Source organism: Centruroides vittatus, unplaced genomic scaffold (assembly GCF_030686945.1).
Source record: "Centruroides vittatus isolate TY-2023 unplaced genomic scaffold, ASM3068694v2 contig_391, whole genome shotgun sequence".
In the NCBI taxonomy this organism is placed as follows: Eukaryota; Metazoa; Arthropoda; class Arachnida; order Scorpiones; family Buthidae; genus Centruroides; species Centruroides vittatus.
The window spans coordinates 635,046-659,406 of NW_027122207.1; the positions used below are offsets into that span (position 1 = coordinate 635,046).

Genomic DNA, 24,361 nt, shown 5'->3' on the forward strand with positions numbered 1-24,361 from the left:
GTAATCTATTTTAACTTTAAACTTTATTAAAAGATTAAAGTGTAAGAATGTGATATTAAATTTCACTGTTTTTTTTTATTATTAAGTTAAACTTTATTAAGACTTAAATCTAAAGTGTAATGAATATTGACTATGTCATACATATGTCATGTCATAATTCAGTAATTTAGATTATTGTTCATTATTGTGAAATTTGAATTCTTGAATCATTGTTTTTAAAAAGATTTTTATGAAAAAATTAAACATTATTAAAATAAAATAAACTATAAAATTATTAATTTTATACAATTTTTAATAAGAAAATTATATATTATTTAAATTTAGCATTTTATAATTTGTTTTCTTTGTTCTCTCGTTTATGAATAATGTGAAATTATTAAACTTCTACTTTAATTAATTAATTAGTTATCTTACAGAAAATTTTAACTTTATACAGTGCTTATTTATTAAAATAATTTTTGTTATTTCAAAAATCCAACTAAACTCTTAAATCTTATTAAAATTACAAACTTAAATTATACAAATTTGTGGTTCATTTTTGAAGGATTGAGAGTTATAAATTTTATTAAACAATATACAATTATTTATTTTATTCAAATCATCCTTTTAAATATTTTCTTTACTCAAATATTTCACCTTCTTGTTCTTTCTTAAGTTCTATTTCTGTTGTTTTCAATTCACTATAGTTGTATTCATTGTTGATCATAGCAGAACAGGAATGTTCCTGAGACAGCTTATCAGATTTAACTTTTATAAACTGTCTTTGTAATTGTGGCAATTTGGGAAGTTTATGCACAAGACAAGTTTCTATGTAAGGAAGAAGATGAGGCAAAGAAGAAAAATGTACAGAAGCTAACAACTGTTTTCTTTCAACATTTTTAAAAAATGCTGGAGCATATATCTATACAAAAATGTACATTTGAAAATAGTATTATATTAATATATAAATTATTTATTATTGTATTATTAAATACATAATAATTAACATACGTCAGAAATACTCTCTATTTTATCGTGAGCCTCGGCTTCATCTTCCGTTAATAAAATGCTATTCCATGGCATCCATTCCTTATCTCTGTTCCATCTTGTTAACACAAGATCATCTAAATTGGTATTACCGCTGATGGGACTCTGATTCTTCCATATTTTTTCAACTAAATAACGAATATCACCTTTCTGTAATATAAGAAGATATTAAAAAACAAATATTTGCTAATAAGTTTGATGGAACACACATATATATGTTTCCATCAATATTACTGTATATTAAATTACCAAAAAATATAATAATAATATTTTTATATAATAAGTAATATCTTTTTAATGTTTTTATTCAGTGTTAAATAAAATAAAGGCAAACATATTCTTATTTAAATATCTAATTACAAAAATATACTCTTGTTTATTTTTAACTTTTATATGAAATTGTTATTTACTAAAATATAATCTAACTATACAGTTTTGATGTAAGATTTGAAACAATTTTAAAAATAAATATCATTAGGGATCAGTGACAGATCCACGAGGGCAATGGGGTGATTGCCACCCTTGAGTACTTCTAATTACAAAATTATTTTTTTTGCTATAGTTTGGCATTAAAATACAATTTTTTGAAGTAAAATGTGTGCGTAGTTATAAGAATGTAAAAATTTACTAAAATATATAAATTTCTCTTTATCTTACTCCATTATCTGTAAACTATTAGTTAGCCTGTACAACAACATTAATTTTTTTTAGGCCTGTAAATTAATGGTTAAACAATAAAATGTTTATGACACAATTTATCAGAATTATTTATTACCAAAAGGTATAAATTAATATAACCTAAAAATACTATGTAATTATTAAAATAACTAACAAGAAAGAAAGGTAAATACACCTCTAAAAGATTTTCTGGATCCTCTGCTGGTGGTTATGAATTATTATTAAGATCATATGCATTGCTGTAGTTGTAAACTCAGAAGAGGATTTATAATTTCATTAACATTTAAAATTGGTACTAGAAAGAAGTTAATTAATGAACGATTAATTGTAAAAAAGATGAAGATATTGATTTGGTTTCTTGAAATAAAAAAATTATTCTTTAGATTTATTGTTGTAAAGTTTCTGGTTATACAAAAAATCATATAACCAGAAGGTAAATGATATATCTATAAAACAAAGCAGAGTGTATGGCAAATAACCCTGGCTATAGTGGAAGGCATATTTGGTACACAAAAAATTTTAATTTTATTGAAATAATCTAGTTCAATTAAAGTTTGGATATTGTAATTGATAATAAATCAAACTAGCTTGCAGAAGTGTATGGATTCAAGCCATAATTTGGGCTGTTCTTTTCTAGATGAATCTAATAATTTAATTATTAAAATCATCTATTAATTTCTGTGTTACATGGTGATATATTAAGAAAATCCTTTTTACTTGTTAATAACTTTTTTAACCAAATTAAAGTAATCAAAAATTCATCCTAACCCAATAATGTGGCATTCTCACTCTTTACATTTAATAATGAATTTTATATTTGTGATTCTAACTGGGTGATTTGAATATTAATTATTATATTTTAAAAATGATTTAATATAAAAATATTTTTATTAAATAAAACCTGACCTTAAGAAAAAAGACAAGACCAGTTGAGATTCCAAGGTTTCTCTCTTTGTTCCATAAATTCTTTAGAATACGTTCATATACTTGAGTGTCTTTCCGATGAATGGCTTCATTTTCTAAGAAAATGCAGCGAGGGCATTTTTTCTGTCTTTTCCTACTGTAGAATGGAACATCACTAATAATTTGTCTACCACGATCTGGCACTACTGTAAAATAACAATTACAGCTGTTGCAACAAACCAGATGTTTTTTAAAAATACTTGGATCTGTAGGAATCTACAACAAAAAATATTTATATTATTAGATTTTATTACACACATAAAGAAATATAAATTTTAAACTAAAAAGTAGATTTTAATTTTCCATTATCCACATGGCATCTGATAGATCATCCTCTAATTTAGTCAATCATTTTGAGAATTGCCAGTTTTGGTTTAATTATGTGCTTACAATGATATTGACTATTCTATTGAAAGAATTTATCAATCTACATAATTTTAGCAAAGTATCTGTAACTCTCCATGATGAAAATCTAGACACTTGTATTTCTAATAATTGTTTTTTTTTTTTTTCCAATGATATACACAACATTTACTGTACTAAAATTTTAATTATTTTCATGTTGTTTTATTAATTAATTGTATTATTAGGAATGAAATTATATAAGATAGCAATGACAAAAGTTGACACTGCACTTATGACTGTTTTGAAACTTAATAGTCAACATTGCCATTCTTCATTTGACCTATAAAACAGCTACCATGTTAACCTATTCACTCAAAACACTACTATTTCAGAGTTCATGTCTCTATTATTTTAGCACTTTTAAATTTTGACAGTCCATCTTCAGGAACATTAACAGTCAAAAAAAAAAATCACATATTCATTAAAAAAAATATATAAATCTAAATAATAAAGATGTGAACTCTAGAAAAGCAGCGTGTTTGAATGCGTGTTTTAAAAATGTCATCATTAATATTTCATCTAGAAGTTTATAAAAATTGTATTATAAAATATTTATTATAAAAATTCATTTATACTACTTTCTGTATATAAATTTAAAAAGATACAGAATTAATATTATAATTTTTTTTATGCTTTATTGACATCTTTTTGTATTAACATCAATAATTTTGTAAAAAAATGTAAATTAACAACTTAATTTTACATAGAAATTAGTGAATGAACAGATAAAAATAAATTATTATTATTATTTATGCATTTGACAGAATTTATCATACACCAAATAGGTATTTGTGTTACTCAATTTAGCAATGTTATGAAACATTAAAGATGCAAATATGACAAGTATTGAGATTAAATTTAATAAATATTATGATTTATATTTATATTTTTTAATAGGAAAGTTTTAATAATTTTCAATTGCAAACCTCCAACAAACTTTACAAAAGAAAGATTGTTAAAGCTTCATTTAGTTTTTCTATTTTTTAAGTGTAATTTTTCTTTAGTTTAAAGCATCACTGATCTTACTTGCTGAAAGGCAATTATCAATTAATAAGAAAATTTGTTTGAAGAAATTGTATTTTTCTGAAAAGGTAATTTTAAGATAAGAGTAAAGATAAAATTTAAAATAAATTGTTTTATTATTTTGAAAATTCATTATTATATACATGATATGATATTTGTTTATTACATTTTTGATGATTTTACTTGATCAAACATTTATATAAAGTTCTATAAAGTATATACAAAGTAAAGAAAAACATAATAATTGAAAAGGTAATATGCATATTAAAAATTTATTTTAATACAGTATAAGAATTTTTTTGCATTGAAACAATTTATTTTACAAGAAAAATAATTAGCAATACTGTACTTTAATTTTTTTTAAATTCTAAAGTAATATATTTTAATCAATTCAACAAAAATAATCACTCAAAGAACTTTCATTTGATAATTACTTATAATACTTATTAAAATTCAAGAAATATCAATTACAGTAGTGTCAGACAAATATCCAGCTTCTAGAAATTCACAATTACTAGAAAATCAGCTATTTTTGAAACTGACTATATAGTTTTGAATTTGGAGGATTATAGTGTAGTGCTCCGTCACTATTTTGTATACGTACATTTTTTTTTCTTTATTTTTCTCGCGTGTATCAGGATTGGCCCTGCTTGGGAGCCATACATTGTCGCGTTTTTTTTGTGTAAATTACATTGTCACGTTATTTTTGTGTAAAACTTTCCATTGTCACGTACCTCTGTTTTCGGCAACCGCTCGTTGGTCTGGGGTTGGGTGCGACGCCCTCACGTGACTGGCTAAAGGCCCCGGATGGCGGGGGGATATAAAAGGGAGTGTCGAACATGCAGGAGCTCTTTTTTGTGGCTTGGGACTTCACCAGGGTCAGAATGGAAGCACGCTAGTGGACTGATACGGAAGTGAGTAAGCTTGGACAAGGGAGGTAAGCAAGGAAGGATCGAGAGTAGCTGGACTCAGGGTCTTGGGCAAATCCATGTGCATCGACAAGGAAAGTCTACCCCGAGCATAATAACGGTTGCTGAGTGAATTGTGATAAGGGGGATAACCCATAAGAGTGTATAGTACGCCGTTCCCGCTGTAAAGCGCCTTGTTCTGATAGAACAATATTCAACGAAATTTGGTCCGTTCAGCATGTACTCATCAGTGTCACATTCTGTAAATATTACGATTAGGCTAGGCGGGTTTTTAGTTTTGTAATTAGTATATTGGTGTTTTGTTTGTTATACAATTTTTTTTATATATATAAAGGTAAATAATTCCTTCATAATATTCGTGTGTGTTTTCTTTGTACGACCCTTGCGTTCCCTCACGAATTGTGAGACCGATCTTTACCGGTACCATACTCACTACAATAGCACAACTGTAATTCACCATGCAGCAACTTTGTTTTGGTTTCTGTGATGTTTACAATTGCACAATGCCAGTTCCACTGTGACAGCTGGCATACAGTTTGTTAAAGACAGTTTTTGTTCTTTATTTTCCATTGTTTATTTTATAGTTTAAGTGTATATTTATCCTGTATCCAGACATCTGGACTACTTTTGGTTCTAAGTATGCTGAATATTTAGTCCAGTATTGTATTAATAAATGCATTTATGGTTAATGCAACTGAAATTACTAGCGTGATTATTTGCGTTGAAATATAATTAGATTCATATAATAAATATTTTTTAAATTCATGTTTATTTCATTAAAATATATTTTAAAAAATAAATAAATTTATTTACTGTTTTACTAATTTTTTGAAGTATCTGAAAATGATAAATAACTCACTAAAATTAATTAAAATGTCATTAAATTAAAATTGTTTCTAAAATGAATTTTGGTTTTAATTTTATCAACTTTTATCGCAAATTGAATACATTTTTAGATCATCAAACTTATATAAGTGTAAAGAACTGATTATTTTTTCTAATCTAAGAACATTCAAAATTAAAAATGAGTGTTGGAAGAAAGATAATTGCCAATTAAAGGAAGACAGAGAAAACTTCACAGAGTAAAATGTAAAATTAATCATTTTCATAATAGTCAACATTTTAATAATGAATTTAAATTAAATTGAATGTTCTTTCAATAATTTAATAAAATTTTCTTGATTATCCAACATTAATTTAAACTTAAAAAAACTATAATTTCATGAAAAAGTAATCAAATCAAAGATTACTTTTTCTAAAATTAATATTAATTAAAAGTAAATTATTTTAAATTTAAAACAAAATTTAACTTACATTGCTTAATTTTGATGTTTCTGGATTAAATAATGGTTGACTAACATAACTCCAGAATAATGTTAAAATACGTAGATGTAGTCCTTGTAAAGTTTCATCTTTAATTCCTCTTTCTAAAAGACTGATTTCTCTTTCAGCTAAATGTATAAGTTCTTTTGTTAATTCACAGTCATGTGCCTATATAATTAACACATAAAGCAAACATTAATATTTATAAAAATACTATTGTTTATAATTAAATAAATACAAATATGTTTATAAATTTTAACATTTATTAAGTATTTTAAGTCAATAATATATAATGTTTGATATTTAAGGAGGTGCATCAGAAGACCAGTACATCTATCTGTATATGCACACTGTAATAGAATCAACTGAAGAATATAGGATAGGAATGATGTATTTAACATTCTGTTCATCCAGTTACAATATTCTGAACTGAATCTCAATGATCTTATATATTATAAAACCCCTATAAAAACAGATTATTTACAATTGAAGTTTCACTGACTTGTTAACAATATCATTGAAAGTAACAATTCACAAATGACCACCTTTGGAGATTTGGGATTAAATCAAACTAAAATTGAACTATTGAAACTATTTGGCTGACAACAATGCTTAACATTAAAATTTAATACTGTACATTAATTGAAGCATGCTTTAATTGAAATTTCTTTGCACATTTTCAACTAACTTTTTAGATTGCCATATATGGCTGGGCTGTAGTAGTAAAATTGCCACTCTATTCCTCTGAGGACTTGGAATCCTCAGAAATTTTTATGGATAGTCTTGAAAGAGAGAGAGAGAGAGAGAGACAGGACCTTAGTGTTATAATTGGTATTAAGGATGCAAAAAGATTATGAAAATTATGTAATAGTTAATTACAGTCAAACCTTGGTTTTCAAACATTTCACTTTTTAAACAAATCAGTTCACAAACCTTGCCAAACAAGCTACTCAGCAAAAGCCTGCCACATATTAGAGAGACACAAATGGTCAACACCCTATACTTCCTATGTTGAAAAAATGGATGGCCTGACCAATCAACAACAGGACTACAGATTCAGAAGTTGGTGATGCCAAGATCACCTCATATCATTAGATGTCACAACACAAATCATCAATGACATTGCTATTTAAATTAGATTTTAACATGCATGCAGAAAAGATGCTATTTCTGTTTTTCAGTATGTGCTGCAGTTGAATTTAAATCAAATTAATTAATAAAACACATTACTTGAAATTGATGTAATGCAGATAGCATCCAAGGATTTGTCTTTAAAGATGCTTAAGTCAAATTAAATAACAAAAATTTATTAATGTAATATTATATTATATATTAATATACCTACAAATGCAATGTAATATTATATACATTGCATTTGTAGGTATTTTTATGCATGAAATACAGCTAAAAAGGTAAAAAGGCAGCTTTGTTTTGGAAATCAGAAATAGATTAATCCATTTTATATTTTCTTATGGAAAAATTTGTTTCAGTTTTAGAACAAATTGGTTTACAAACAACTTTTAGGAATGAATTATGTTTGAAACAGAGGTTTGACTGCATATTATTCAATCCAAAATTCTACATAAATTATATTAAAAAATATATTTATATTATTAAATTATACAAAACTTAAATCTTAATTAATTACTTGAACAATCTGTATCATTGTTAAAAGAGCATCAATTCTTTCTGTTCGTTTCAAATAAGGCAATGTTAATGTACAGTATAAATCTTTTAGCTCTTGACCTTTAAGTGTGTTTACAGTTTCTACATTCCATTCGCCTGTAGTTAATTTCCACACTTTGGGAGCTGCTGCCTGTTTGCAAAAATAAATTTTGAAACATTTATCAAAAATAATACTTTAAATTTATAAAATAATTTTACCTTCTTTAGAAAAGCTATTTTATTTTTAGTACTTTTGTTATCCATAGCAATTTTCCTTTTTGCATTTATTTCTCGAATAATATTTGCTTCTATATCAGTAACCATACTCAAAGCGGCATAACGTTCAGCTCCCCATTTTGTATCATTAATCTGTTTAACTTGATTTAAATATGCAACTATAAAAAAAATATATGATTTAATAATAACAAAAGACAATAGATTAGATAAAGTTAATTCTTCTTTACTTTGAAGTCGGTTGAACAAAATTTCAAATTCAACTCTTTTTTCAGGATGAAGTTTGCATTTTTCTTCAAGTTCTTTCAATTTTTGTTTGTTTCTGTCTCTTTCTAGTTTCTTTGCTCTTTTCCACTTTTTACTTTCCAGAACTTGATTCTGTATTTTCATCCATCTACGTTTAACCACAAATTTCCTGCAATGTCTTTGAAGGACTTTAATCTAAAATATAAATTGATTAAAAATATATATAAATTTTTATTTATGATATATTTTTAAAAATATTTAAATTCTAATTCAAAAATAAAATATTTACATAAATAATTATGATAAAATAATAATAATGATAGAAAAAAACGTTAAAAGAAAAGCAAATTCAATAGTGAAAAGTCTTGAGAAAGATTTAATATTTACATATGTGTATATACCAGGTATATATTTATTGAGAAACTGAAATGGATTATATTAGCAATGGAAAACCCATGATCCATGCAATGATTTCAGGGTACCTTCATTGAATGTTTAGAAAGTATTAGATTTTTATAAATTATAAAAAAATTTTTGATAGATTTCAAACTTTGCATATGTAGTGTGAAAGCAAGGTCCTAAAGTTGTCATGAAAGTCTTAAAGACCACAAATTACAAACTTCAAATAGAAAAATAAACATCAAATAAACAACAGCAGATTTCCCATTAAACTAAATATTATTTCTCTTATACAGGATGTTCATAAAGATTCTCTTATTTCCAATACATTCTACACAATTTCTCTATCACAGATACTAATAAAGTTATAAATTTTTTAAGTTGCACACAAACTTTATGAACACTCTATATAGTGTAATTGTTTTTTCCTGATATAGATTAAAAAGTTAAATAAAGTAAAATTTGTAAGAACTTTTTATTTTTTTAATTATTCAAGTTAAATATTAGACCCACAATTTGGAGTTACTAATTTTTGAATTCAATTTTTGTCCACTTTTGGAAAAAGGTTTGCCATTGCTGGATTATATTTTAAAATGCTAATAATCAAATAAATACTATTTACTAAATCTACCTTTTTTATGGATAACAATTAACTTTTTTATCAGAAATAATCAAATTTTTTTAAAAGCTTTTTCTAGAATACAATCACCAATGAAAATTATAATTTTGTTGCTGTATTTTGTTATTCTATTGCTTTTATAATTTTATATATTGTTTGTTACTTATTTAAACATACTAAAAATTTAATTAATTTTTGCCACTTTATAATGAAAGAATAATTAATTGTTTTAGTAGTTAGCTATTAAGAATAATTAGTTAACTGAAAGGATTCTTCATATTAAAACTTTCAGTATATTAATATATGTATACTGAATATTTTCTTGTTGTATTAAATTAGAATAAAATACAGTATATAAAAAGTATTTACAGTCTGAAGTTTAAGAGCAAAGATTTCATCACTGCTTTTATAAGGTCTAGCAGAAATAACTTTTTCACCAAATGAAGAAAAGTAAAAACCTTTTCTTGGAGTTTGAGTAAATGTTTCTTTGCAGACTTGTTGAGACTGATGCTTAGTCCAAATGGTTTGTGTAGATCTTTCAAAAATATAACAATAATAATTAAATTAATAAGTAAACCTCTAAATTTATTTTCATTTAAACAAATAACAAAAAATTTATTATGTTAATATACAAAGATCCAACAATAATAATGTAATATTTAAAAAATTTATATTACATTCAAATAAATGAAAATTTTCATTTAAAAATGTTCACATTAAAAAAGATACAATGAAAATTTGTAGATTGAAAAATAATAAATATAATAGTCTGTAAAATGATAAACAAATGTTATAAAGTATTCCATTAAGGAAAATTAAAAATTATATAAACAAATAACTGTTATTAAATTATTTACAAGACAAAGTTTATTATGTTAGTTCTCATTTTTTAAAATTGTTTTTAAAAGAAATGTACAATTAAATATCATCTTTTATAACTAAGCTTATAATTGTCAATTAAGTCAAGTATTTGAATTATAAATCATTCAATTACAAAAATTTTGCAAATTTTTATATAAATACCACCAGTATATTTATGTTAGTAACTACATATAAGCCAAGTCCACTATATAAAGTATACTATCGATTATCTGGTTTGCAGATTTCCATCCATACTTATGTCTTGATAAAAATTTACATTAGGAATACAAATAGTATTAATATAAAAAAATCTGTGTTGTTAACTTTTGCTATTTAAAATGATATATTGAACATCAGAACTACTTCCAGAATGCCAAGGCATAACTTAAATTGTTTAACTTTTTATTTAATAAGTTGTAAAATTGTTTGAAGAAAATATTTTGAATAATTTCCTTATCAATAAATCATTAATATGCAAAATTAGCTGGCAACTTGTCATTCTCGGTTAACAATACAAGAAATTAATAGTGAACTGTGAGGCACTATTCAATAAATTTTTCTGAATTTTCTGTTTACTTTGAAAGTTTTATTCAAGTCTAATCATATCTAAAGCTTATTAATTGATTATCACTCTAAAATGTATTTTATTCATAACATATAAACCATTATGTTAAATTTAATATTAAATTAAACACTAAATAAAAGAAAAATCAATTTGCTTTCATTAAACCGGACTTGTGGATTATCCATGTTTCTACAGTATCCATACTTCCATTACTGTTAATTAGCCAAGATAATCAGGAGTATACTGTAGTAATAAACTAAGGATGCTGCCAGATTTTAATCAAGCTATAATATGACTAATTAACTGTAATGATATATAATTCTGACTAAAGGTATGCAGTTAAACTGCCATCTTGTATTTAATTTAATAATTAAATATTAATAAATAATAGCCACATTATGGTCCAATTAAAGGCTGCTAGTATCCTTTGTTTATGTTAGGTTTTAATCTGTTTCCAAGAAGAGAATAATTTTACATTTATATATTGTGTTTTTCTATTTTCATTTCATTTGTAATATAATAGATATAGTTTTGCAATATAGCTTAAATTTCAAATTTTTAACAAACTTGTTGTTAATAAACTTCAGATCAATGTGTTTAGATAATTTATAAATTTAAGATTTTAAAATTGAATTAGTAATAATTATCTTCATTCCCTGTTTTTGAAATTTTAAACATTTTCAAATTATTTCCTTCCTTTGAAATGATATTCTTAAAACTTAGAATACAGTAGAGCATCAATTATCCAAATATCGATCAACCGAAACATCGGTTAACTGAAAGCGTTTCAGTCAGCAAATTTAAATTTCCACTATTGCCATGGTGCTGCAATATTTGGCTATGTCTTAGGCTACTCCAATATTATTTTTGTTGGTGTGCCTGTTTCAGCTGGCAGCACTAGCACGACCATGAGAGGGTACTTAAGGACGCGCCAGGATTTGAACGAATTTTGACATGGGATAGGTTAATATATTTTTTGGTACATGATTGGTTATCTGAAAAATCGATTATCTGAACAACCCCAGTCCTGAATTGTTTCAGATAATCAATGCTCTACTGTAGTTGTGCTGAAATCTAATCTAATAATGAACTTTACAAAAAATAATTCTTTTATGTATATTTTAAAAAACTTTATTATATGGAAAATGAACTAGTCCAATATTAATCTCAAATTCTTGACAAGTAACAACTACACACAGTTACTACTTTACTAAAACCCAAACATTCTAAAAAGTCCTTAATACTTTTACGCTTGCTGAGCTCATTTCAGGAATCATGTCTTCTTATCCCTGAGGATAAGCAGAGTTAGTGTTTAATAAGAATGTTTTTGCTTGAATAAAGCAGGAACCATATGCAAATAAGTAAAACAGTATTTATTAAACTGTCTGCAAATAAGTATAAATTTAAATCTAAACTTACCGAGAAAAACATTCTTTTTTTCCTGTTTTTAAGGGCAATGTTGTCTGTGAATTTGCATTAAAATATTTAACTCCAGTTTCAATATTGCGATAACCACCAAGATAAGCTTTTGTTTTGTTTTCAGATACAATTTCTACATTTAATAATTTTACATCTTTTTCTGTAAAAGTTTTTAAATAATTAGTGTTAAAGAAGGTTTTTTTAAAATAAAAAATATCATCTGTACAAATATATTTATATACTTATATAATATAAATCAAATTTTTAATTCAAATTATTATAAAATTCTTCATATAATAATAAAATTTAAATTGTCATAAAATGTTAACTAATATTCTTCATTCAAAAAACTAATATATTATACTAACAAGGGATGTATATTATTTTGAATGAATAATAGCAGACAACCCTTGGGTAAGATATTAAATAGAAAAAATTAATTAGAATTAAAAATTGGAATATAAACTCTATCAAAAAGTTACTTGTAATCTACACTACATACACATTTGCATTCCCAACAACAACTATGAAAATGGGTTTAAAAAATTTCTTTGTATACCATATTTTAAAATGTCTAAAAATCTAAAATAAATAATAATTATTATAATTATTATTATTAACATGTATATTTATAGTTATATTACAAAAAAAAATTAAGTTAATAAATAAATTTTTTACAATTTTTTGGGTAATAGAAAGTAGACTGTTACTTATAATTAATTTGTAATTGTATAAACAAGGACTTTGTCTGAAAAAGTTACCAGACACTTGCTATTTGCTCATACAATGGTAGAAATGACTTGTGATTAAAATTATTCTTTTAATCACAAGTTATTCATTTTTGGCTAACAATAACTGTGCAAAAACATATATTCTAACATTTATGCTTTTAATTACTATTTTAAATTTTGTAATTTTTATTTTACAATGAATTAACAGAATAAATGAAAATTTAAAATAAATAAATAAAATAATAAATTTCAAAGTTAGCATGCATATTAACATACCAGTTTTTACAGTAACAGTGATAATTTTTAATTTTCCATCCTCTGAAAAAATTTTTATGAAAATATTACTACTTTATAAATGAAAATATTTCTTACTTTATATAATGGATGATTGTAATTAAAGTATCTCTATCCAGTACTGTCTAGAGAGATATTTAACAGTCTAAATGCAACTAAATCTGGTATGACAAATTTCAGTACATATAGAAGACATTTCTGTAAAAAAAAATTAGTATCAAAACTCACCACTATGGCACTTTTTCTGCTATAAGCAATGAAAAATCAGTTTCCTTTGCATAAGCAGATGAGTTACAACTAAGTTCTGACTACAGAAATGGCCACAACTGTTAAATATCATTCTTAGCTATGATACCCATCACTTGTCAGAATGTACATTTCTTGTGAAGCTATTTTATGAAAACAATGACACTGCCGTGGTTGCATTTTTGGCATTTTATTGTCATAAAAATTTATTAAAATTACAAAAATTGTAAAAAAAATTCTTGTAAAAAGGCTTCATCACATTTAACTTTACAATAAATATTTTAAAAAACTGTCAAAACATTCATAATTGATGAAATAATTCTACAAATGATGAAGTGCACACTTCACAAATCTTTACTTGTAGGCTACTACTGGAGTCAGAGTTTTATCTTCCCTATTTCATCAACTATGAATGTTTTTATAGTTCTTTAAAATATTTATTTTAGAATTGAAAGTGATGAAGCCCTTTTTCAAGAACTTTTTACAATTTTTGTAATTTTAATATTATGTAAATTAATGGGCTCTTCTAACAGAAGACTATAGGGAGACAGTAGCACATAATATCCTATAGACAAAAAAAGCCCCCTGCCTGGGGCCCCCAGCAACAAGGGCCTCCCAACCAATCTTTTGTAAAAAAATATTCAAAAAATTCCCCCAAAGAAAAATGTCTGAAGTCAACACTGTACATGGGGCCCCTTAATTCAGATTCACCTGCAGGGAGGATAAATCTCCTCTGCAGGAAGTTACAATGTCCTGCAAGGAGGATAAATCTCCGCAAGAAAGATCAAAGCTTTCATTTTTGCAAGGAAGCTCAACTGATCTTTGCATTGATCTTCTTTGCCAGAATGGAAATGGATGTGTAATAATCATAGAAAATTCTTTAAGTGATGAGACACATTTTCACCTTAGTGGAATAGTGAACACCCATAACTGTTGCATTTGAGCCACAGAAAATCCTCATGTTTTCTGACATATTCCTTTGCATTCTCTTAAAGTTACAGTACCATTTGTTTTCATAGCCACATTTATTCTTGAATCATTCTTCTTCAAAGAATAGCAGTCCCAATTGGGTTGTGACATGCTCTACGATGACCCAGAGATAAGAGATGCTCAACATTTTTGTCTTAACCCAACTATAACAGCCTTGAGTCAACTACTTTCATGCAAATTGGTGTACATGATAGTTTTCATATATTGACAGCTGTGTACAGCACTTTTAACAATATTTCATATAGAATATAGTGATTAGAGTCATCCATTTTCTTCTGACTGGCCTCCTTGTTCTCTTTATTGACCTTAATCTGTAATTTCTAGTTGTGAGACACTTAAAAAGTATTTTTAAGTGTCTCACAACTAGAAATTATAAAGAAAACATAAGTATAAAGAAAATATGTTGCAAATATAGCAGATTTGAAAGACAGTATCAGACTGCATATGAGAAGTATCAGAGGATCAATTACAGTCACCACTCAATGCCAATAGCTGAGCACACTGTTCATCGCATTCAGGTTTTACTCCTTCAATTCCTTCAGAATGGGGACTAATTGAACTGTATTCCTTGCATCTCTGTATAGCATGAGTGTCTTCTATAAATAAAATATTGTTGCTTGCTGCACCAAAAGTGCCATACTGGCAAGTTTTGATACTAGTTATTTTTTTATGGAAATGTCTTTTATGTGTCCTGAAATGTCACCATACTGGATTTAGTTGTATTTGGAGCTGTTAAATATTTCTCTAGACCAGAACTTCCCTATGGGGTCAGTATCAACGAAAGTTTGGAAAGAGTTGATGAACAAATTAGATACTCCGCGACATCACCTACACGGATTTTACAATCAAACACCATTTATATTGAGTATTTCAACAACCATAGTAATTGTTATATAACACCTACCGCTGAGAATGACGAGGATTGCTGAGAATCAAACAAACTGTTTTCAATTTGATCAATTTTCCGGAATGTTTACAATTGTACTATAATCGAACCAATATGCAATAACAAATTTAAATTTAAAACAGTTCGAACATTTGGTTAAAAAATCGAAATGTATAAAAATATTTATAACAATGTTTGAAATGTTATGAATTTAATATGCTTAAGTACTCAATGAAGACTAAAAATAGTTGAAAACAAAAAAATCGCATCTAAAATAGTACAGTAGAAGCTGTTCTTCAGGTTAAGCCTTAATCCTCTCCCTCTCCCCGCAGGAGGAATTTCCAAAAATCCCTTCTTAGTGTGTGTTTTCATGACGTACCCTAACTGTATACCAAATTTCACATCCTTAGGTTCAGCAGTTTGCTCTGGGTGATGATGAATCAATCAGTCACCCAGTCAGTCAGGACAAGTAATTTTATATATTTAGTAATTTTATATATTAAATACATTTTCACTATCATTTTCCAAATATGCAAAATTTATTAAAATATGTGTTTATATATATTTAAGGAAGTTGATGAAAAAAAGTTTTCTTAAAAGCAGTTTATACATGAAAAAAGTTGGGAATCCCTGCTCTAGACAGTGTTGAATAGAGATAGGTTAATTATGATCACTCAGTATTTAAATATCCATTAGAATAACTAATAATTTATTTCAGTTTAAAATTACTTAAGCTATATTTCTAGTAAGCTGTAATCATAAAAAAACATAATAATCTTGCATTGACTTGTGGTAATGCAAGTTTATTATATTATATGCACCACTCAATGCCAATATCTGAGCACACAGTCACATATTGAATTTGAGAACCACTGTACTAAAGAAGATTCAATTTAGAAAATTTTATATTTATTGATATTGTACATTTTATATCATTAATTTTAAATCATCTTGCATAATAGTATTTTAATTTGTGTTTTTAAATACCGATTTACTTGTTTAAAAAAATAATAATAATAAATACTTGATATATTAATAATGTATATGATATTGTAATGAATGACTCTCATTTATTCAAATTTTTATTATTAAAAAATATTATTATAAATACAAATTAATATTTCTCTCACCTTTATCTTTTGATATTTTAAGTTCTGAAATCATATCATTCAAATTTTCATCCATACTACTTTATCTAAAACAGGAAAGATACAGCACTAATTTAGATTAAGTAATTAACTGTAACAATCTGAAAAACAATTAAACTTTTATTTTATAATATTTTTATTTATGTACTAATATTCATTATATAGTATATATTTAAGAAATTATTAATAACTATTTTCTAATCAATAACTGTACATTGTTATTAATTATAAAGTAATATATGTATATATATATTACTTTATATATTATATATAATATTATATCCTTGAAATAACAATATTATTCAAGATATTATATATATCTTGAATAATATTGTTATTTCAAGGATATAACAGGTAATTTAGTTTGCATATATTTTCAGTTCATAACATTGTGCTAAAAAATGCATTAGGATCATAAAAAAGCAGACTTTACAAAAAAAACGATATCATTAGCTAGGAGTAATATCATCCCATTTTATATCATATTAGTAATTAATCGTATTGTGTATCATGAAATTTGTTAAATATAGGAATTGACTATTGGTGAAATTTTTCATCCCATATAATACTTGACATAATTCAATATAATATTGCAAATTAATCAAATCAAACATATTAACAATACAATGAAAAAGCTATAATAAACTTCAGAAAATACCATATTCCTTCATCAATATTATACAGAATTATAACAATGCAGAAATATTGTATTCGTTTGTTTTGATTTTATTTAATAAACATCACCTTGACAACTCAGTCACATGTTTATCCATTGATTGATCAAAACATTCGATTTAATTTTAGACAAATATTCAATATTTTGATACATTTATTCGTTTTTCGGTTTATATATAATTCGCCAATTTTTAAAACGCATTTCACATGAAAAGTAAGAACATCTCTTTTGTGTTTTTTGTTCTATACCAGGGCTGTCCAACTGGCGGCCCGGGGGGGGGGGTATACGGCCCGCCAAATTATTTTTACGGCCCGCGAGTACATTTTACTATGAATAAATTTATGTTACTAAATTATTATTATTAATATTAAAATTATTTTACTATGTGAAAATTACGGCCACAATGTTCTCATTAATATATTACGAATATTTTAAAGTTTTCTTTTTAGTGTAAATAAAATATTTTTTTAATTAACATAAACTGACTTTTCATTTATCAACCTTCTTGGCCCCCGAAATGTTTGGTGAAGAAAATATGGCCCGCGGGCTATAATAAGTTGGACAGCGCTGTTCTGTACAGTGTTTCATTAGGAATATAGTAATATAACACGCACGGGCGGAAAAAGATGATTAAATTAAAATAAAAGGTTAAAAATAGCAATGGAATGGGCATTTATTTTTAATCTTTTTAAAAGTTATATTTAAAAATAAAAAAGAAATACATTTCCGAAAAGAGCTCTTTTCCTTTTCTTCCAATGCCGATTTTGAATTGAGTCAATTAAAATCTGCAACACAAAAATGCTTCTATTGTTACCTCTGAATTTTTCACTTCCAAATCTGCATTAGAAGGGGGAAAAAGCTCTTTTTGGAAGTTTTTTTTTTTAAATATAACTTTTAAAAAATATTTAAAATTTTAAAAAGATTTTAAAAAAGAAGATTAAGGATTTTTGGGCTCAATGAACGAAGTTGTCCGACTCATGGGAACCGACAATGGTTATTTAGAAACGTGACGTAAATTTGTATGATTCATACTAAAGGTGGGTAATTCCTATCGGAACCGTTCCAAAGAAACTGTTCCGGACTCGGAACTATGAGGAACCGTTCCACACCGAGTTCTCGTCGAACTACTAACGCGTTCTTGATTCTGTACTTTTACGAATACGGTTTTCCACGGAAAGGCGAATTCTCTATCTGGCAGTGGCGTGCCGTCATTGGAAGTGGTGGATGCGCCGCTTCCAGCTTCCAATGACCTTTCCTTATAGTTTCTAAATATAAATTTTTATACTTTAACGTACTTTGAATGAATTAAAATTAATATTTTATTGTAACTGCATTATAACTGCATAATATTTTATTATAACTGCATTGTATCTTATTACAAATTTCCATACTACATGTGAAAAAAACGATAAGATTGCTATTGTATATTCGAATATCAGTGGAGGAATGGAAGCGCTTACAAGACAGCTTACACGGCGAGAATAACTGAATGGTGTAAACCAGCCAGAGGGCATTGGCGCATGCGCTTTACAGAGCACCAACCTCACCTGGTTTAGCTGGTGGAAGCGGCCGGATGGCTGAGCGGTCAAGGTGGCAGCCTACCGCTCTGGGGGACCCGGGATCGAATCCGAACGGGTCGAATAATTCCCAGGCATTTTTCGGGGGGTGGTCTGTTCGGATATGTCGGGCCCCGTCCCTCACCACCCGGTCGCTCCATTGTGGGCCTGGCCGAACCCATAATGGGTCTACTAAAAGAGGCCCTCTTAGTGCCCACAGGGCGGAAAGAGTTAAAAAAAAAAAAAAAAGCTGGTGGAAGCTACACACGTGTAACGCTTCCAACGATTCTATCCCTTAGCGACTGGGTAGGGAGCTCTCTGACTAAGTGAATTGTTTAAGATTTAAAAAGTAAAGAGTATTCAATGTTATTTTTATGTACGTTTTTTTGCAAAGTTATATTTAATTATAATTTTTTTAATTATACTGTAATTATATTGACAGATTTTCAGACACAAAATCTTTAGAATTTCTATCCCTTAGCGAATCGCAATATTTATATTCGTGTTCGGACTATATTGACAAGTAACTCTTAAACATAAAACATATTATAATTAATGTCGATCCGAACAAAGACATACTAAAAGAATTATATGATATAATATCATTAATATTTACGGTACCATCTACCGGTGGGTCTGCTGAGCGCAGTTTTTCGACCACGAAGCAAATTCATACATTGGCCAGGAACACTCGGTCGGAAGAAAAATTGTCGTCGCTAGCGTTGCTTTCGATAGAAAAAGAGCTTTCAAATACGTTAATGGAGTCGACGACCAGCGACTTTTATGATAAAGTAATTAACGACTTTGCGGAAAAAAATCGCCGAATAGAGTTTATAAAAAATTAATAAAACAAGTTTTTCTATCATTGTTTGTATCGTATCAATTTGTATTATGTATGTATTATTTGTATTTTTAAACCAAAATACATAAATTGTTTATTTTTGTCATTTCCAATATTTGTTTAAAACTTTTATGAAAATGTGAGGTTCCGGACAGGTCTGACCCGTCACGAAAGACACGAAAAAACGATTAATTTAGAGAAAAATTTATTAGTTTAAAAAAACATAGGTAAAAGTCGTTTGTAGTCGGACACCCATTGTTTATATCAAACTGCCAGGCAGAAACCATAAATCGCGGAAGGAAGTCGTCCTATGATCGGTGGAAGATCGAATTCATCTTCGATTTAGACTTTTCTCGCGCTCCAGGTAAGAGTCTCGTTACGTTTAGTACCTAGGAACCAACCATTCGGGAAGCGTGATTGAGGGAGAACGACCAAAGAAGTCTTGCAAAGCATTTTCAGATCGCTTCGGCAGGGCAATTTCTTGGGAATTCAGAAAAGACGACGTTTACGTTCAATCCTTTGTTCCTTGTTTCGTCTCGACCAATATGATAAATTCTTTTGAAAAATATTTTGGACCACTAAGATATTTTATAGTTTCTAGTAACGAGTTGAATAAAATCGCGGTGAATACCATTGGAATCGACAATTACACAACTGGACATTGGAAACACGAACTACTGTGCGTTTTCTTAAGTTTTCTTCCTAACTTTCTTCGTACACTTATGATTAACAACGGGTCTAAAGCAATACGTTTTAAACGATTAAAGAACAAGTTGTGTTGATATTACACTTCTGAAAACCTATCTATGAAGTTCAAGTATTTAAAAAGCTTGTATTCAAGTATATTTTTTTATATAGATCATTATTATAAGCAACAGGAGTACGAAGAAATTATTACGTTTATATGTGTCTCTATACATGTGTTATGTTTTGTATATCATTAAAGTTGATATTTTAAAATTAATGATAAATAATGTATGTTACTAGCATTTTTAATACGATAAAATCGGAGTGTCGATAACCGCGTTTACACTGATATTTAGCAGTGGCGTGCCGTGGCATTTGATGATAGGGAAGCTGTGTTTCTGTAAGAAGCCGACTTACAGGGGCAATCAATTAATTGTGCGTCAGGGCACGTTCGTATTCGTTTGTTCGATAAGCCAGTAAAAACCGTATACTTCTTTAAATGTATTTTTAATAGATTATCTGACGTACTTAATAAATAACAGAGGTAATTATATTGAACTTTCTTATTAGATTCAATAAATTCCCTATGCCCTCTAAATGCCAATTCTTGCTTTGAGAAAAAACATATAACATCTATTAATTTAGATATATCAATTAATCGTAATTATCTCGTTATAATTTTCAATATTTATTTTATATTGTCTACCAATGTTAAATTCTATTCTATTTTGATTTCCAAATTGCTTCAATTTTACGAAAGAATCGTCATTCGTCATAAATTTTATCGTCAAAATGTCGAAATTTTTTTGTTGACGTATTTATATTTAATTTAGGCATTGGTCTTTCTCTTTTAATAATGTTTTCTTTTTCATTATACGGTCTTGAGCCTAAACTTTTTTAAAATAAATTTTTTAATCACTAGCCACGATATAAGGGCTAAAATTAAAATTATAAAAAAAACTTACTTGGTAAAACAAAATGTGTGACAAATATACATACCTAGTACAAAAAATTCTTCAATTGTATGAATATACTTTTAAAGAAACTTATAATTAAATATAACTTTGTGAAGAAACGTACATAAAAATAACAAAATACTCTTTACTTTAAATCTTAAAACAATCCACTTAGTGAAATAGCTCCCTACGAGTGGCTAATGAATGGAATCAGAGACATCCTGGTAGGTGTGCGGCGCGTGCATGCACGCAGGCTGCCAAATCCCGAGGGTGCCGATACCGGTCAATGTCAAATACCTCTTTTGTCTCACCACTAGTATATCTCAAAGGACGCCACAGGGCTGTTGTAAATTCTAAACGTTTCTCACCATAAATGTAAATATGTTAAACTTAATAGTCATTTGTTTTCTAACTACTGTAATTCGTTTTAGTACCAGGTGTACACGGAAATCAGTTCCCCACTGTACTGAGCTAGTGATTGGTTCGGTTAAGCTTTTGTTTAAGTAAAATTCTGGCTCTTTCAGCAGGGTTTTATTTATGTCCCCATTTCCTAAGCTCTTAATTATTTAACTACTTAGTAGAAATAAGTCGAAACCAGTTACTTTGTACCTGAATATCTGTAGTCTTGGGGAAACATTGGAAAGACAAATTTTTATGACAATGGATATATAAATCATAGATTTAAGGAAAATAAATTCTAGAGCTTTTTTTGTACCATTGTATGTCTCATTCATTAAATTTGGTTGTAAATGATGCTGCCAATGTAACAGTTAATTTTTTAACACTGTACTAGAATTGTACACGTTTTTTCTGCATCCCTTTACAGATGGGACATACTAAATCGTAATATCACCGGTTTAACATTAAAATCCGTAAGTAATATAAGATGGGAGAGCAAAATAAATACAGAATAAATATATCAAATATTTTAATGGAGTTTTTTTTAACTCCTGTCAACTATACAGAACTATCATAAAAACATGCCAGTAAACTCCTATCGGTTGGGTTGTTATAAATCTAGTCTAGGGTGGGCAACCCTTTTTATAACATGGGCCAGAATAAATTTTACGTTTTTTTCCGCGGGCCGTAGTAGTTAATTGACGCCTTCTTGTGACTTGTAATTTTTTTTAGTCTGCAAATATGAAATAAGTAAATAAAAAGTTAATTAGTACATTTACAGTAGAGCATCGATTATCCGACTTAATTGGGGACTGGAGTTGGTCGGATAACCGAAAAGTATGAAAAAATACATTATTAGTATAGTGTATTAGCCCTAGTTTAAATACTAGCCTCCCTTTCATGGTCGAGCCAGTGCTGCCAGCTAAAACATGCAAAAATTTAACAAAAATAATATTAAAGTAGCCAAGACATAACCAAATATTGTAGCGCCACATCACTAGCGGACATTTGAATTTGCCGACTAGAACGCGGTCGGTTAACCGATAAGTCGGTTAATCGGGGGACGGATAATCGATGCTCTACTGTATTTCTATTATCGTTTTCGAAAATTACAAATAATTGGAAAAATAACAATTAAATTAGTTATTTTTCCAATTTAATAATCTATTAAAGATCTCGCGGGCCGGATAGAAACTTTTCGCGAGCCGTAGCTGGCCCGCGGGCCGGGGGTTGCCCGCAGTTGATCTAGTCTGCTCATGATTCACATAATCGGGCGAAGGTGGCCGAATATCTAGCAGGCGGCTAACAGCCCAGAACCGCTCCGGGATATAAAATTGAACGCTTTACGCGTGTGTCGCTTCTACCAGCTAAACCGGGTGAGGTTGGTGCTCTGTAAACCGCATGTGCCAATGCCTATATAATCTGGCTGATTGGAAACTGACCCCGTTTCGACATTCCTTCCGACACCGAATTATTCGAATATACAATAGCAATCTTATCGTTTTTTTCACATGTAGTATAGAAATTTGTGAAAGATACATAATGCAGTTATAATAAAATATTAATTTTAATTAATTCAAAGTACGTTAAAATATGAAAATTTATATTTTATAAAATACAAGGGAAGGTCATTGGAAGGTGGAAGCAGCGCTTCCATCGCTTCCAATGACGGCACGCCACTGATATTTGGACAGCCAGATGGCAAAGCGGAGGGGGGAAGATATCCAAACTATACTCTCAGTCTACTACTCTCCGGAACGAATCTATGTGGGGAAAAATTCTAAGTAATATTTCATAAATGGTTTGCCAGAGGCCAGACAAGGCGTCTAACTACTGTAGTTCTAATTATGAAACAGTTAATTTTTTAAATTGAGTTTGTTAAGTAGCGAAAATTAAGGGTGTCACTTGTGGTGCAAGGAGTCGCACTTGCACCCTAACACAAACAATGTGCTAATGGAGAAAAAGGAATAGCATATAATGGAAACTTTATAAATGTACGAAAACCTCTTTCCAATATAATACGAGGAAAATTCAACTTTCAAACGATTAATGATGTCTTAATATAAAAGTTAGATTGTGCCTGTTTGATTTAGATCATTTCTAAAACTTTCCTTATTTATATTTAAAAATTACTGATATTCATCGTTATTTGTAAGAAAAATACAAATATAATCAAAGGAAACTAAAGGAGAAAAGTTTTTAAAAAATCTGAAATTCTTCTTACAGAGTATTAAAATTTTAAAGTACAATTGCCAATAAAAAGAAAATTGAACACAGTAGACTCGCAATTATCCGTTTAAGGTGGCAGACGGCCGAGTAGGATAAGGAACATTTCAGATAACATGAAGTTTGAAGTTAAGGCATTTCCTGTACAATCCAACATGTCAGTACAACCCGTTGGTGGCGACAGCCGGATGGCCGACGGGCCGACGGTGAACGTGGGAACCTACTATTCTGGGCGGAGACCCGGGACGGATTGAAAAATTCCCAAAAATTTTTCACGGGAGTGAAACGACTAGATATGTCGGATCACTCCGTCCATCACCAGCCGGCCGCAAAGTTCTGGGCCTGGCAAATCCATAATGGGCTTGCTAAA

The 24,361-nt window shown here is 28.3% G+C and overlaps 1 protein-coding gene across 5 annotated transcripts in view; it reads right to left on the reverse strand.

Annotated features, from left to right (window-relative positions):
* Positions 1-24,361, reverse strand: part of LOC136975875 (IQ motif and ubiquitin-like domain-containing protein) — a 31,020-nt gene that overhangs the window by 2,056 nt on the left and 4,603 nt on the right. For 2 of the 5 annotated variants that reach the window (XM_067271024.1, XM_067271019.1), the window contains exons 1-12: positions 17,395-17,525; positions 16,633-16,751; positions 13,363-13,404; positions 12,356-12,515; positions 9,880-10,045; positions 8,477-8,687; positions 8,232-8,407; positions 7,996-8,163; positions 6,339-6,515; positions 2,611-2,883; positions 991-1,176; positions 637-901 (exon numbers count right to left, since the gene is read on the reverse strand). In XM_067271024.1, coding sequence (XP_067127125.1) covers positions 637-901; positions 991-1,176; positions 2,611-2,883; positions 6,339-6,515; positions 7,996-8,163; positions 8,232-8,407; positions 8,477-8,687; positions 9,880-10,045; positions 12,356-12,515; positions 13,363-13,404; positions 16,633-16,687 — 1,879 coding nt within the window. In that variant the 5' untranslated portion in view covers positions 16,688-16,751; positions 17,395-17,525. Of the gene's footprint in view, positions 1-636; positions 902-990; positions 1,177-2,610; positions 2,884-6,338; positions 6,516-7,995; positions 8,164-8,231; positions 8,408-8,476; positions 8,688-9,879; positions 10,046-12,355; positions 12,516-13,362; positions 13,405-16,632; positions 16,752-17,394; positions 17,526-24,361 lie in introns of those variants that run through there. The other 3 variants (XM_067271020.1, XM_067271022.1, XM_067271021.1) reach the window with 2 other exon arrangements.